The sequence below is a fragment of the Camelus bactrianus genome, chromosome 5, assembly GCF_048773025.1.
Source record: "Camelus bactrianus isolate YW-2024 breed Bactrian camel chromosome 5, ASM4877302v1, whole genome shotgun sequence".
Classification (NCBI taxonomy): Eukaryota; Metazoa; Chordata; class Mammalia; order Artiodactyla; family Camelidae; genus Camelus; species Camelus bactrianus.
In genome coordinates, this window is record NC_133543.1 from 96,868,694 (window position 1) to 96,883,810 (window position 15,117).

Here is a 15,117-nt window from a genome sequence, read left to right on the forward strand (position 1 = left end):
GATTAAAAACAAAAAAAAAAGAGGTGGAAGCAGTGAATTTTCTTTAAGAACTCCCATTTTCCTTTATTAAGAGCAAAGCTCCTATTTCCCAGTTAAAGATAAATGGGAAATCAGTTTTTTCCTTTACATTCTGAAAACTCCAATTTTTAATATTTTTCACTATATCAATATGTGGATGTCTCGAAGTTGGTATGCATGCTGCAATACAGTAAATAATCACAAGATTATGGAAAAAGAAATGAGAGCTCAAATCCTTCATCTGTAAAGTAAGTATGTGACACTATGCAAGTAATTTAGCTTCTTTAAGCTTTAATTCCCTTGTACGCCAACAGAAATACCATGTATCTCTCATGGTTCCTAAACATGCCTCGATACAACAGGTTTCCAATAAATGTTTAGTTAGTTGTCTTCACTTTCCCACCACATATCTAACAAAGCATCAATGGAAAATAGAAAATGTATGCTCTCCATAATATTTTACCATTTAATTCCCTGTGTGAGACTCCGGCACCAGGGCAGAGTTAAAGGCAAAGCGCACAAAAATGAGTGCAAAACTCTGACTCACCCTTGAGGGCTCAGATCTAAAGAATCATCTCTGCTGTGCTGCAAGCTGGGGGACCCCAAGTCAGCCACGGCATTAGTGGCAGCCGTGGCTGTTCCACTGCTGACTGATGTTGTGGACCCCAAGGATCCTGAGCCATTCGTACATGCCTTTGGTGGACTTGTCAACAAAGACTCCGATTCTGCTAAGTGTTTTACTTGATGCATTACACCTATACAGAAGAGAGATTAAAAAATGTGTTAATCAGGACTGCCTGCCCACCATTACAAGATCCCTAAATGCCAACAGTGATTTACAAGGAATAAATAAAAAGTACCCAGCAAAGAGTAAAATAACTTTAGGTATTAGGGTTTTCAACTTGATTCCATTCAGAAAGTAGTAAGCAAATTCAAAATTAAAGATATTTATACTGAATGTCTTCCAATATTCAAAACCTGATCATAGGGTAGTTAATGGGGTCAGAAGTCCTACTAGAAATTTAAAATACCCATTATAAAAACAATAAGCAGTTACAGAAATGCAGTGCACCTGTGGCTTGATAAAGGAGGGAAAAAGACCTAAAATCATTAACTTCAAATGCTATGAGACAAGATCATAATAACACTGCTGCCAAAAGAGACCACCAGCTATTGAAGGATGGTGATTTTCACATCCTTGGAGGTATATGACGAGAACGGAACTGTAACTGACAAGGCAGGGGTTTTTATCTGGGCTAGAATCAAGGGAGGATGTATATGAGGGGAGGGGGAAAATATGAAAGTGTCTGAGTATCAGTATGTAAACCATATACAAATCAGTGTGTCTGAATCTATGTGAGTGCATATTTACACATTCACATTTTTTTTTTGGGGGAAGGAGTCCAGAGCTTCCCATTAGATTCTTTAGAAAAAGAGAAAAAAAAAAAATTCTGAATGAATTCAAGTATCAGGCATTTGTTCCAAAAGTGTTCCTTACAGCAATCATATGCCAACTGAGTGCTAGGCACTCAGGATATGGTCACATCAAAGAAAAACAGATTCAGGGGGCACTTAGTAACTAAATGGGAAAGAGATATTTTATAAGAAATTACAAATAAAGAGTGAACTGCTTATAAGAAAGCAAATACAGTGCTGTTGGAGCATACAGTAGGTGGGGTCTAACAGAATCTAGAAGATAGGCAAGATCTTCAGGAATAAGTGACACTTGAGTGGAACCTGAAAGAAGAGCAAAATGAGCCAAATGCAAAGGAGAAGAACCAATCTAGATTCCTCCATAAGCTTCATAACGTACATGCTAAGCAAATATTTGGGGGTGGGAAATTCAGTCTGATGGCACAGTTAATTCCATGAACGTTTAAAAGAAAAGACTGATTCTGATATACTTCCATATCAGAAGGCAACTAAAAGCAAACAACAAAAATAGAATACCGAAAACAAAACATGGAATGCAAAATGCAAGATAATCTAGGGTAAAAATAAGAATACATATCAAGTGTTTATGTGAGCACGGAAAATGTACATACATCTGATTTGTTAACCATAGTTATTATCTTATCTCTAGGAAATGGACAAAGTTTGCCTTCTATTTCATATGCAGTGTTGGATATTTTGAAAATTCATTTGTTATTTGAGCAGAATAATAAACAGTGAAAACTTCTTTCCATTTGATCCAATACTATTATACTAGTATGTCTATTACATTCTGAAGATATAAAGACAAACAAATCCAGCATAAGAAAAAGCGATCAAAAGAATGGAAAACAGATCCATATGCATAAAGAACTAGGATTGTTTGCTAAGACTAAAGATAAAGCCAAGTATTACAACATGGGAAAATTATTTTCTGTATCCTCACAAGACCAAAGTATCCTAAAAGACCCATAAACAGATTTCTATTGATAAGAAAGAACTTCTTTTAATATCTTGGCAACTTTGAAAAGGATAAAACACCTGAACGAGTGATAGTCTCATCTTTGAGGTCAAGAGGAGAATGGAAAAGGAACATGTCCCCTAGGCTGATTTCGACATTCAAGTTCCTCAAATTGGACGACTAGACCAATTGCATTCTGAAAATTATTCCAGGCCTTAAAATAGTCCATTATCTACACAATGAAGTAAAAAATAATCCCTTTTACAACCACTGTGATCTACTAATAGGATTCATTAGGAAAGAAAGTGACCTCTGACTTTTTCAAAGACTCTTTGTGGGCAAGTGTATATTACCAGCATAAAAAGAAAAGTCAAGGATTGCTTCTGGGCTGTAAATACTCAAATCATTGAAAGTTACTAAGTGTTCATCAATTTACAGTGAATCTCACATAATCTGTAATGAGATTTATAAAAGATGCACTATATGTACTTGAACTGTAGGCATGCAAATTTTATACAAAAGTAACAGTTTAAATTTTGTTCTATAGAGTGTAACTATACATTTACTGAAATACTATTTAGGCTAAAAGATTAAACATGAATTAATTCTCATAAAGGGCATTACCTTCTCTTCTGAAGTAAACACTAAAAATATCAGGTAACTTCTGCATTAAGATCTCTGCCATTTGAAGGGCGCCAACCACTATCTTCAGGTCTTGACTTGATAGCATGGAAGCAATGTGACTGAAAAAAGAAAGTGTTTGTACATAAAGCATTTGTCTGAATCTGACAGTCACTGTGCGCCGTACTACTTTAAACTTGAAAGCAAAATATTTTAATTATGAAACCAGTTCACTAAAATAAGAATTTTTCTTAAACGCTCAACTTTTCCATTTAATTTATTCTCTATCAAAGGTGTTTGTGAGTATAGAAAGGCAACAAAGGGCTCAAGACACTCCAAATAAACTGTCTGATGCATATTTTTTTTTATACTGTTTCTCTAGAGATCTCTGAAATGGCTTGCAAAGACTTGGATTTCTAAAATGTTTTCACCTCTTTCATGAACACACCTTGAAACAGCATGATTTTTCAGGACATCCTTTAGAAGTTCAGCATCCGCGAAATAAATTATCCTAAGAATTGCTCTAAGGCACTTATGTCTGACCGCAGGTCCTGCTGAGGAACTATACACTTCATAAAGAACACCAAATAACGTCTTAATAAAAGACTTAGCCAGTTCCGGATCCTCTTTCATAAGCTGTGCTCGAGCATCATCCTTCTTTAATTCTGAATATCCACCTGTAATAAAAAATGTAGCATCCTAAAATTACAGACTTCAGAAACACAACAGAATAAGTATCATAAAGCGTTCAAGCTGATGTAATTATCTGAAATGCCATAAAAACTTTTTGGTTAGAAAACAAATTAACTTATCTACTGTGATCAACTTGGGTCTATAAAGATGCCAAAAACAGCATTAAGACAAATTTTAGCCAGCTAAAGAACCACTAACCATTCTGACCAGTTGAAAAGAACAAGGCACCACTACACAGTACCTCTTATTTTTACTAATATACGTTTCACAAAATGTTGGGGACTTTCCAGTATTAACTAGCTAAACTACTGGTAAGAACTACAGAGTTCAAGAAATGAACAGTGAGTATTTAGTAAGAAACTGTGGAAAAACAAGAGTGACCTGTCACTTTGCTTAGGGGGAATAAAGTGTGGGGGAAAGGTAACTGATGAAAAGCACTAGATCAGGGGTTGGCAATGAATGGTCTGAAGGCCTACTCCAGCCCCGCACCTACTTCTGTAAATAAATTTTACTGGAACACAACCACATACATTTGTTTACATACTGCATATGGCTGTTTGGGGGCTATACAGCAGTGCTGAATACACAGACTGCATGGCCTGCAAAGCTTAAAATATTTATCATCCGGCCCTTTTCTAAAAAAGTGCTGGCCCTTGCACTCTAAACTAGTACAAAAGAAACAAACTAAATCCCTCAGGAAAGGAACAAACAACAGAAACTTGGGGCGAAAAATCACAATCACCTGTTTTTCATTAGTTAAGAGAATTTTGGTAGGAAAGTTTAAAATAAAAGGTTGGAAAGAACTAATCTGATGGGGTGTGAGTGGATCCAAAGGCAGAATGGGGATAAAAGGATCAGATTCAAAAACTGCATGGGCTGCAGAGAACAGGTGGCTGCCAGAGCAGAGAGGGGTGGGGAGAGGAGAAAAATAGGTGAGAGAGATTAAGTCGTAGAGTAAATGAGTCACAGGGACAAAACGTACAGTGTGGGGAATACAGTCAGTAACTATGTAATACCTTTGGTGACAGATCATAAGTAGACTTAACCATGGTGATCATTTTGAAATGTACAGAAATGCTCAATCACTACGTTGTATTATAGGAGCTTACATGCGAAAGTTCTAATAAAAAAATAGTTTTCTATTTCTTTAATTTTGTATCTGTATGAGATGATGGATATCCACTAAACTTATGTGATAATCATTTCATGAGGTACGTAAGGTAAATCATTATGCTACACACCTTAAACTTACATAGTGCTGTGTCAGTTATATCCCAATAAAACTGGAAGGGAAAAAAAAACGCACGGGACAATTCTGACTGAAGTCCAGTACGCTGCAAATCACTCAAGTAGAAAAATCATAAGGAAGATACCAGTTAAGCAGTATTTGCTCATTTCTCTATTAAAGCATTAAAAACAATTACTACTATGTAACTACCTTAAGCCTAATGAAAACACTTGATAAAACAATTATTTTTATTGCAAATATAACTTACAAGACAGCACAGGACTACTTTTAACTCAAAAGGTACTTACTAGTGTTAGTATTGGCTAAGGGGTTAGGTTTTCTCTGAATGGCACGTGCTGTTCCCGTGTCCTCATTGATTTGCTGCATAGAATTAAAATCAATAGTATAAACTCGTCCCAGAGTGGACAAGCTTATCTCATCCTCACCGACCTGATGGGCTGCCTGAGAGCAAAGAGAGAGAAACCTTGAATATAAACATGGAGAAATTTATTAACTTAAGACACAGTGGGGACCCTCCATAAATGCTAACTTACTTATTTATTTCATCAGATTTTAGATAGTGAAGTAATAAAATAAGGAAATTTTAATAGTGTGAGTGTGGCAAAACTCATTTATTCAACATACCCTTTTAAATTACACACAAATATATACCACAGGACCCATCAGGTCCCCAGAGACAAATACAGGTAAAATCCTGATGAGAGATCCAGTCATGGAGAATCACTGACATGAAGGAAACATTACTTGTGTTAAGAAGGTCTTTAAGACATTGCTGATAGAAAAAAATGTGTTATCCACAAATCTTAGCATCTAATTCTTAGGTTAGTGATATTTACATCATGGATTCCTAGCAACCCAACAAAATCCTCTTTTAAACAAGATGATTCTATAAAACTATCCTTAGGTAAACAAAAAAGACTTTACATTTAAATGATGCTCTAAGACTGAAAGGGACACAAATGGAATTAAAGAAAGTAATCCCTAGGGGTGGCATGCATCACACAGTACATATCTCAAACAAGACAGTGTGAGTAACACTGTTTGCTTGATTTTAGACAGCCTAAAAAAGTGACAAAATAATCATTCTTATAATAGTCCAATCTATGAAACTCCTTGGTTGAATGAAAAGGAAATACAGAATCATAAACTAATAGTGAAAATGCAATTATCAGGAAAATGCTAAAAAGAAGGTGGCTGAGTGTTAGAGAATGCGACCTGCTTACACACTAAGGCTGATGAAGCACAGACAACCAGTCAGTTCACTTCCTCATAACACCTGGCTCTGAATTTAGAGCTCTTATTTTCGTAAGAACTTCTGATCTTGTAACTTAAGTCAGTGGTTTCAAAGTTTTTCAAAAATCCATTTTTAGAAGCTAACTAGTAGAAGGTACCTTAAAGAAAAATGTCTATTTAACTGTAACGTTCAAAAAGTCCTAATAGCAGGTGAGGGGTGGGAAGAGATAGACTGGGATTTCAAAATTGTAGAATAGATAGACAAGATTATACTGCATAGCACAGAGAAATATATACAAGATCTTATGGTAGCTCACAGAGAAAGGAATGTGACAATGAATATATATATGTTCATGTGTAATTGAAATATTGTGCTCTACACTGGAATTTGACACATTGTAAAATGATTATAAATCAATAAAAAAAATTAATCTCATACACGGAAACATTAGTAAATGATGCATGGCATCTCAAATAATGCAGTTACCAACACTTCCTAAACCAGGGCAAATATTTTCCTGACCTGAGAAAATTTTGAAATATTTCAGTGCAAAAACTTTAATATGGAAGTATGGAAATAAGAATAAAATCACACATAAAACCTTCACAGAAAAATCAAGGTCAGTATTTTGGTATATTTCTTTCCTTTGTTATCACTCCTCTTTTCTTTTGCCAAGTTCCCAAAAGATTCATGTAATTTTGAATACTGTGTTTTCATTCTTGTTATATCATATTTTAAACCATTAAAATTTACCCTATAAGGTCTGGATTATATACAAGGCTACGTATGTATCACAATTTACTTAACCTTTCACCTAGAGCTAGATATTTTAAATTGTTGCCATATTTATGCTCTTAAAAATATTCAGAAGCAGCTATTTGTATGTGATCTTTGCTTTGGAGAGATTTCTTCTTAGGAGACAGAAAGGACTTTTAGACACGTATAGCCTAACTCCTCCCAAGTTTCCTTTCAGAAATGAGGAAACTCTGGAACAAAGAACTTAAATTACTTGCTCCAAGTCAATCAGGTAGTGAGCAGCAGAAGCAGGACTAGAACATCATGTTTTCTGACCTGAACAGAAATGAGGACCTTGTTCTCAGGAGACAAAATGAGAGAATCTTGAGTTAATTCAAAACTGAGCACAGTTAAGTCCACATGTCCACCTCCCCACTCCAGCCCGACACCCACTCTCCACCAAAGTAAGACCTATTTAAACGGTACGAGGAAACTACTACCTCAATGATCCGGCTGTCGATCCTGTTATAGGGATGCCAGAGGCCCCGGTCGTCGCGCCACTGCCATATCGCACCATCTGTGTTCTGCGCGTTTCCCTTCTTCAGCATGGTGTCAACTGCAAAAATGCCTTCTTTTGGTAAACATGGCATAAGTTCACTGAAAACAAAAAGTGCAATTATTTTAATAAGTTGCTTCCAGCGCTATCCGTGAATACCAGGTCTCTACAGTGAAAATACTCTCGTGTAAACTAGGTATTAGTAGCGCAATCTTTACCAAATCAGAGATGTCAGTTCATACAGTTCTTGAGGACTTCGGGGAACGAGGTCAATCTGTTCCTGACAACTTCCATTGGAGGCACCACACAGGAGGAAGTGAAGTGTTTCTGCAATGTCTGTAAAACCAACAGCAAAAAGCAAAAGCCTATGAAACTAGTCATAGTACCATATTCAGAAAGCAATCATTCCCTAGGGGGAAAGCAATCAGAATTATTTTCTTACACAGCAATATATCATAGAAATTAAAGCAAAAAATCCAAATGAGTTGTAATAAAAACCTTAAAAAAGGTATTAAGATTTTTAACAATTTCTTTATGAGAATTTCACTTTGAGTCCTAACCTTCTAGTCAGACAGCTAATCACAAATCCACTGCAGAGACTTTCAGGATTTTATATTACTTTCCTTGAGGAGCAGGGTGCTTTGCACAAAAGTACACTAAACATACATTTTAGCCTCAATTCAAGTATATTTGTGTATCTGCCTTCGATTCAAACATACAGATAACTTGTGACCAAAAGGATAAATACAACAATTAAAAGCATCTAAATCTTACCATACAGTGATCAGAAAAGACTTTACCTTACATGACATTAAGCATACCAAGTAAATACAAAAATCATTAAAATATCCCCTACCACAAGCTTCCTCCCAGAAGACATCAGTTTATGGAAGAATTTGCATGAAAACCAGTCTAATGTATTGACATATGAGTGGAGGAAGCTCCTGGTCTCCAAAGGTTTTAGTCAGTCCAATAGCTACAACCTAAAGGTAGGGTTGTGGCTCTGCTGGCTGTGACATACGTTTCTATAAAATACTATACGTAAGCAAAATACACATAAGCATTTCACCAAAATGTTTTGCCAGTAATCAGCAAGTTTTCTTGTCAAAGAAGGTATTCACCGTTGATCTGGGCAGAGGGCTGTGGATAGTTAAATCTTTGCCTCGTTGAAATTTCACAAATAGTGATTAAAATTTTTAAAAAGTTCTTAAAAAAGTCATTTTGCCAATTTTTCCAGGAAATGTGAATACATGGCAATGGTGCATTACAGGGATTCATTAACCTTTTTTTCCCCCCTAGGAGATCAGAAGATGACAACAAAATGGAAAGAACCAGAGAGCTTTGTGTTTCCTTTGTGTTATTATAGCAGAAAAAAAAAAGTCTAGTAGCCTCTATGTGATGAATGTGTGAAAAACTTCCTAGGATATACAAAAGAAGTGAAAATACTCATAATATTAAAGAAAAAATTCCAAAACGTTAAAACCAACAAAAGTCAAGACAGCAATTTCCCAAACCAGGATGTAGGAAAATGCTGTGCCACACGGTAACAAGAGCTGATCTGTGTTCAAACTTCAGGAAATGGTAATGCAGGCAAAACTCACGGGGCTCCAAGGGATTTTAATAAGCAAATTGCATTGGGCCTACTCAAAAAAAAAAAAAAAAAAAAAAAAAAAAGGAGAGAGTTAAACCTTTTCCAAACTTGTCTAGGCAGAGAGTACTTTGCTCATGGCACAAGCAAACAGCATTCTCTGGAATACCAAATTTGGGAATGACTCAACGCTTTAAGAGGAATCTCTTCAATAAATCACCTCAGCAACACTAGTTTTCTACAAAATTCTGTGCCATCTGCTAAAATTCACAAGTAACGCAACTGAATATAAAACTGATTCGCCCGCCACAAAAAGTACTATTATACTTATTATTCTATCTGATGCAGTGGGACCAAAGGCTAGGTTGTCAGTGAATCTCATCACTGACTCCCAAGGTAACATCCTCGGAGATTAGAATTATGGATATGAAATTACCCACAATTACAGGTGTTTCACACAAAAGTGACCAATACTCTACTAGCAGTAATTACAACATACAGATGCTTTCTGAAGCCCGCTATCTTCTCACATTAACTTGGGAACTCAAAGGCCTGAGAGAATAACGGACAGATGCAATAGCAGTGCAATGGCACTTTGCACCCTGCACACTGGGAGGGCTTAGAAATACTGCAACAGCCAAAATCGGAGACATTCGTCAGTGTAAGTAAGTTCCGACATCTTGAGGGAAGAAAAGAACCTGGAATCAGATAAAACTGCTGGAAAACCTAACATGGGTAGAAAGAACTACCTATTAGCAGAAGAGAAGCAGTTACTGGTAACCTGAAGCTCAGAATTCTCCTAATGAAGCATCATTACTTAATTGGTAATGCATAGAAAGCAGTGATCTTGGGTCTGTGGTCCTATAACCACAAAGGGTAAACTTTTAATATACTACATACTCTAAAATTTTTCTGTAGGAAGCATTTCTACATTGTCGCAACACAAATTTATTACACATTAACATTTTTCTTCCTTTTACTATTCAGCGCCTATGACATTAGCAATTCCCTCTGCTTGCTTAAGTTGACTTTACATATTAATGGAGATTAAAACACACATGCACACACAAGCTGCTTTTCCTACTTAAAAGAGAATAATAAAATAGCACTTACTTTGCTTCATTAGTTGAACAGCTAAAGTTGGACAATTGGAACACATCAGAGAAAACATGCGAACCACCATTATAAACATCCCAGAACTTAAAATTGGTGGAGTCACTACCAATAGTTGTTGAACATTCGTAAGCAGATCTTTGGAGGCAACCTGCTGGAGTAAATTCTTCACAAACAGGAAAAAAAAAAAACCATACTGTTACATCATGAGTCAACAATTTAACAACTTCATGAAAATGCCAACAAAGACTAAATGCTTACCTCCTCATGTTGGAAGTTGTCCACTAGACGTGCAAAACAAAGGCAAGTGCTTTCTACTGACTTTTTGTCCTATTTTTTTTTGTAAAAGAAAATAAAGTTTGTTAACAAAAAACATTTTCACTGCCATACATCACTCCCTTATCTTCTTTCCTAAACCCAAATTCTTTAAAAGCGCAGTGATCCTAAGCAAGCAATCAGTAATGTCATGATTTCAAAGCAAAGAGGATCAACTGAGAGAACCTCTCTCCTCCATTAAGTCCCCAGTGGATAAAAGCAAACATACAGGAAAAAAGGAACAACTTTTGTCATTGCATAATTTCAATACAAAAACAAAAACTATAATAAAGAAAAAATAAGCATCCTACCATCCTAAAAAGCAAAACGTCTAAAACACGCATACTAAAAAGTTGTAAATCGTTAAGTATGTGTATGAGCCAGAGGTTTGCTGATAATACAAACTAGGCATATGTTTGCTACATTCACTATGAAAACAATTGAAAGTACTATTAGAGTGGTCTCACTGAGAAATCATTTGGAGTAACTCTCATAAAAACAGAAAGAACAACTTAATGGTTTAAGTATTTTGACGGACTTTGTTTTTTCCTAATTGATAAATGGGTTTTAGATGTAAAAACTAGACTAGCTTGTGTAAAAATGAGAGTAATTCTGGTATCATAAGCCCTACACCTCCGCTGTCACTACTTAAGTGTAGTAAGAATTCTATAGTAACAGAGCCAACTATTTAACTTCTCTGATTCTCATGTCCTAAGTAAGGTGCTGACCTCACAGCTAAGTAGAGAACATAGTTCTAGTCCCAATAAAGCCTGCTACGTTTTTTAAAATGAACAATGAATGGCACTACTTGTGTGCTGATCATCTTAGAAGCAAAATACTTCAGTGATTCAATAATCAGTATTATTTGATCTATCTTCTGTAAATCCCTCATTTAACAAAGGCACACCTCATTTTATGGTGCTTCACTTTAGTGTACTTTTCAGATACTGCGTTTTGTTGTTGTTGCTTTGCTTTTTTACAGACTGAAGGTTTGGGGCAACCTTGCACCAAGCAAGTCTATAGGCGCCATTGCCTTTGCTCACTTCATGTCTCTGCATCACATTTTGGTAATTCTCAAAATATTTCAAACTCTCCCCCTCCACCAGCAAAAAGACTACAATTCACTGAAGGATCAGATGCTGGTTAGCCTTTTTTAGCAATGAAGAAGTATTTTTTAATTAAGGTATGTACATTTTTTTTAGGCATAACGTTACTGCACACTTAATAGACTACAGTATAGTATAAAAATAATTTTCATATGCACTGGGAAACCAAAACATTCTTATCATTCACTTTATTGTGATATTTCACTTTATTGCAGTGGTCGGAACCGAACCCACAGAACCTCTTGAGGTATGCCTGTATATTTTATTTACCTAATTTTCCCCAAGAAGATTTTAAGCACACTTGGTAAAGGACATGATTTAAAAGCCAGATTTTTAAATATCTCTTAAGCAGTAACAACACTCTGAAACATTACAAGAAAATCCTATTTCTCTACAAACTTGAAGCTTACCTCACAATCTGTCCTCACTAGAGGCTCCCGTAAGCCCTGCCTCACACCGCGTCACCAGGCCCACTGGTTCCATCTCCCGAACAACTGCTCCTGCTCTTCTCCAACCCCAGCAGCTACAGTCTGCATTTTTCATTTCATTTCTGTCTGGGACACAGTCTCATCTCTTTTCTGATCTTAACCCACATCCTTCTAGTTTTGTCTGCCTAACCCAGTATCTTTCAGGAAAGGGTGATCTTTCCAAAAGGAAGTTCTAACTATATCACACAGTAAACATTCGGTGTTTCTGAAATAATAAATTTACCCCTTAAAGTCAAAATAGGTGAAGATATCAAGTACATAAAATAGTGTTCACTTGGGTAAATCCACCAAAATTTTATCAAATAACCTAATATAGCACATGACTAGGTAATAGTTGAAAAAACATAGATCAAAACATTTCCAATTTAAATAGACAGTTGCAAGATTTAAGATTCCACTTGAAATTGGCATTTTAAAAATGTAATAAAAATGTTCTACGGCACATAAAATAGGTTTATATTTTACCTGATGGGTTAGCCTTTGGGTAAGTAATGGGAGGGAATCTGCCACAAAATGAAATTCATCCGGCGTGATACTCTGGCAGCAATTGGCTGCAATTGCTAGTGCGTTTCTTTGGGCATTTATGCTGAAGAACTCTAGATACAGCAAGCAGTCTGCCAAACCACCCTAAAATACAGGAAACTGTTAATGTGAAGAAATACCCTTTTTCAGAAATTAAAAAAATTAAGCCTACGAAAGTCTAGCACATGACTCTGGAACAGTATGTAACTTACAGAGGCTGGAACCTAGGAGCTAATCTAAATGTGGATCTAAAATCCAACAGTATATGAAACATAGCCCTTCAGCAACAACACTTACCGCCTGTAGAATGGCTTTACTGTGTCTACGCGATAACATCTCCAAGGCCGTCAAGGCCTGCTCAGCCACATCAATACACTGAATAACTTGCAGCTGGGAACATATAAATAGGAAACATAAGCTTATCATTCAAGTTCTTTTATCATTGCTTATCTCCAACATAAATAAACACATTTTCTACCATTTCCATCAATCTATGCTGCCTAACCTTAAACCCACCATAGGAAACCAGTGACTTGTGAGCTTAGGCTGTAACATATAGCCAATACAGTTTCCTTCCAACTACTTTGTTTTAAAATATTCAAAAGTATATTTTACAGAGAGAATAAACTAAATTCAATTATATAACTTTAAATCTTCATATTTAAAATAAATGATTTGGTTTATATAACTAATTTTAAAAATCAAGTTTTAAACTTTATACCATATTCCAATGTTATCAGATAATGCAAATTTTATTGTGCATTTAAAAGAAAAAGGTCTTTAACACAGACAAAAACACAACCTAGCACAGACCATATGAAAAAATTTCCTTTCTCCACTGACTCACTTTATGACCTTGAGCAAGGCACTTTGTCTCAGCCTTCTCAGCTATACAATGAGGGTTTAAATAGCTATCAACCTCATTGGGATGTTTTCTAGAAATAATGAGATTATTTTTATTTTTAATCAAGTGCTCTAAGTTCTTCGCTGAAAGATTTTATACTAACATAGTAATTGCTATTATTAAAAATTATAAAGCTGGGTTGATTTTACAAATGCTTTATTAGCATCAACTTTTTAAACTACATCCCTGCTAAACATGAAACATTTCCTGGAATCTTGGCAAAAAAATATAGTTAGATAATGGACGCTAAAAAATGTGTTTTAACGTGGCCTTACAATTTGATATACTACTTTAGAATTCAACAGTCAAGAGTTCTCAACTTGATTCCCCTATGCCTGCTTTTGAACAAGCTGAGCAAAATTAGGATTACCTTCTCTAAAAAGACAGGAATTGCATCCACTACAACAGCAGATGATCGAGGAAGTGCTTCCATCATGTACGTTAAGGCTCGACAAGCATGGTTCATCTAGAAAAGAAGCCATCTTTACTCAAAAAAAACTCAAAATTTAAATTTGGAGCGTTTTTTAAAAATATAGCACATACTTACAATATCAAAATTATGCTCCATCTGCAGTAATGTTATCTGTTATAAAAAAGATTATAACAAAGTATTAAAAGCTATCTGTATCTTAGAAGTCTGACAAGTACTTCTTCCATTTCCTCTACTCCCCTCTTCAGAAGCCCATTAACATGTCATTAAGGGCTTAGCAAGTGTCAATGAACATTTAATACATAAATAAACAGACCAGCAATGCAGTGACATTTGTTAAATTAACAACTATGAGTACAGATTAAAGACCACAGCTTAGAAATTCTTGTTAATCGGCTGCTCTAAATTGTGGTAAGCACCATTTAACTCAGCTGTAAAATACACAGTCGTCTAGGATTTAAACACAATATTGATCACGTTAGGAACTAACGCACTAATTAAAATTCAAATTAATGTAATTATTCTACAGATGCATGAGTTAGTCTAAGTGATTCCACATTACTTTCTCCTGAGGAAAAGATCTTAAGCAGATTTCAATCATGTTTTTCAAAGAGGAGGATGAAAGAACTACTAGGCATATACTCTCCATCTTCCTGGAGCAGCCAAAGTTGCCAAAGAAATGTCCTACTTGGGGAAGCAGACAATCATTCACTGTCTTCTAATTCAATGGAAAAATCTTAATGCACTGAATTTAAGCTGTAAAGTACCCTTCAATTAAATATATGACTATAATAACAAACATCAGATATTCTAAGATAATACTAATTTACTATCAATGTCTTCTCAGCTCTGAATTATGCTGAGTAAAGTATATCTACACACCAGAGGTCCTGATAACTGTGTGAAACACACACGCGAGAGTGTACACTGTCTCAAATTACTCACAGTCACTTAAAACATCTACTCTAAATTAAAAGGAGTTGTTATGTTAACAGAAAAAGTAATAAATTCCCCAATTCTTCAGGTGGAATGATCTTTGTAAGCCCACATTTGGCAAGGACTGCTGTAAACAGGTTCTTCACCAAAAATGACTATTTATGGTATATGGTGATTGATGGATATATACTCATAATACTCAACTGTGATGAAAGAT

General features: G+C 35.6%; 1 protein-coding gene across 17 annotated transcripts in view; it reads right to left on the bottom strand.

Annotated features, from left to right (window-relative positions):
• Positions 1-15,117, bottom strand: part of TRIP12 (thyroid hormone receptor interactor 12) — a 132,737-nt gene that overhangs the window by 32,651 nt on the left and 84,969 nt on the right. For 8 of the 17 annotated variants that reach the window (XM_045517427.2, XM_074364446.1, XM_074364448.1 and 5 more), the window contains 12 exons: positions 14,082-14,117; positions 13,905-14,000; positions 12,928-13,020; positions 12,574-12,735; positions 10,461-10,529; positions 10,200-10,365; positions 7,717-7,834; positions 7,440-7,599; positions 5,261-5,414; positions 3,480-3,708; positions 3,035-3,153; positions 566-773 (listed from right to left, as the gene is read on the bottom strand). In XM_045517427.2, the coding sequence (XP_045373383.1) occupies positions 566-773; positions 3,035-3,153; positions 3,480-3,708; positions 5,261-5,414; positions 7,440-7,599; positions 7,717-7,834; positions 10,200-10,365; positions 10,461-10,529; positions 12,574-12,735; positions 12,928-13,020; positions 13,905-14,000; positions 14,082-14,117 (1,610 nt within the window). The remainder of the gene's footprint in view (positions 1-565; positions 774-3,034; positions 3,154-3,479; positions 3,709-5,260; positions 5,415-7,439; positions 7,600-7,716; positions 7,835-10,199; positions 10,366-10,460; positions 10,530-12,573; positions 12,736-12,927; positions 13,021-13,904; positions 14,001-14,081; positions 14,118-15,117) is intronic. The other 9 variants (XM_074364447.1, XM_074364452.1, XM_074364445.1 and 6 more) reach the window with 3 other exon arrangements.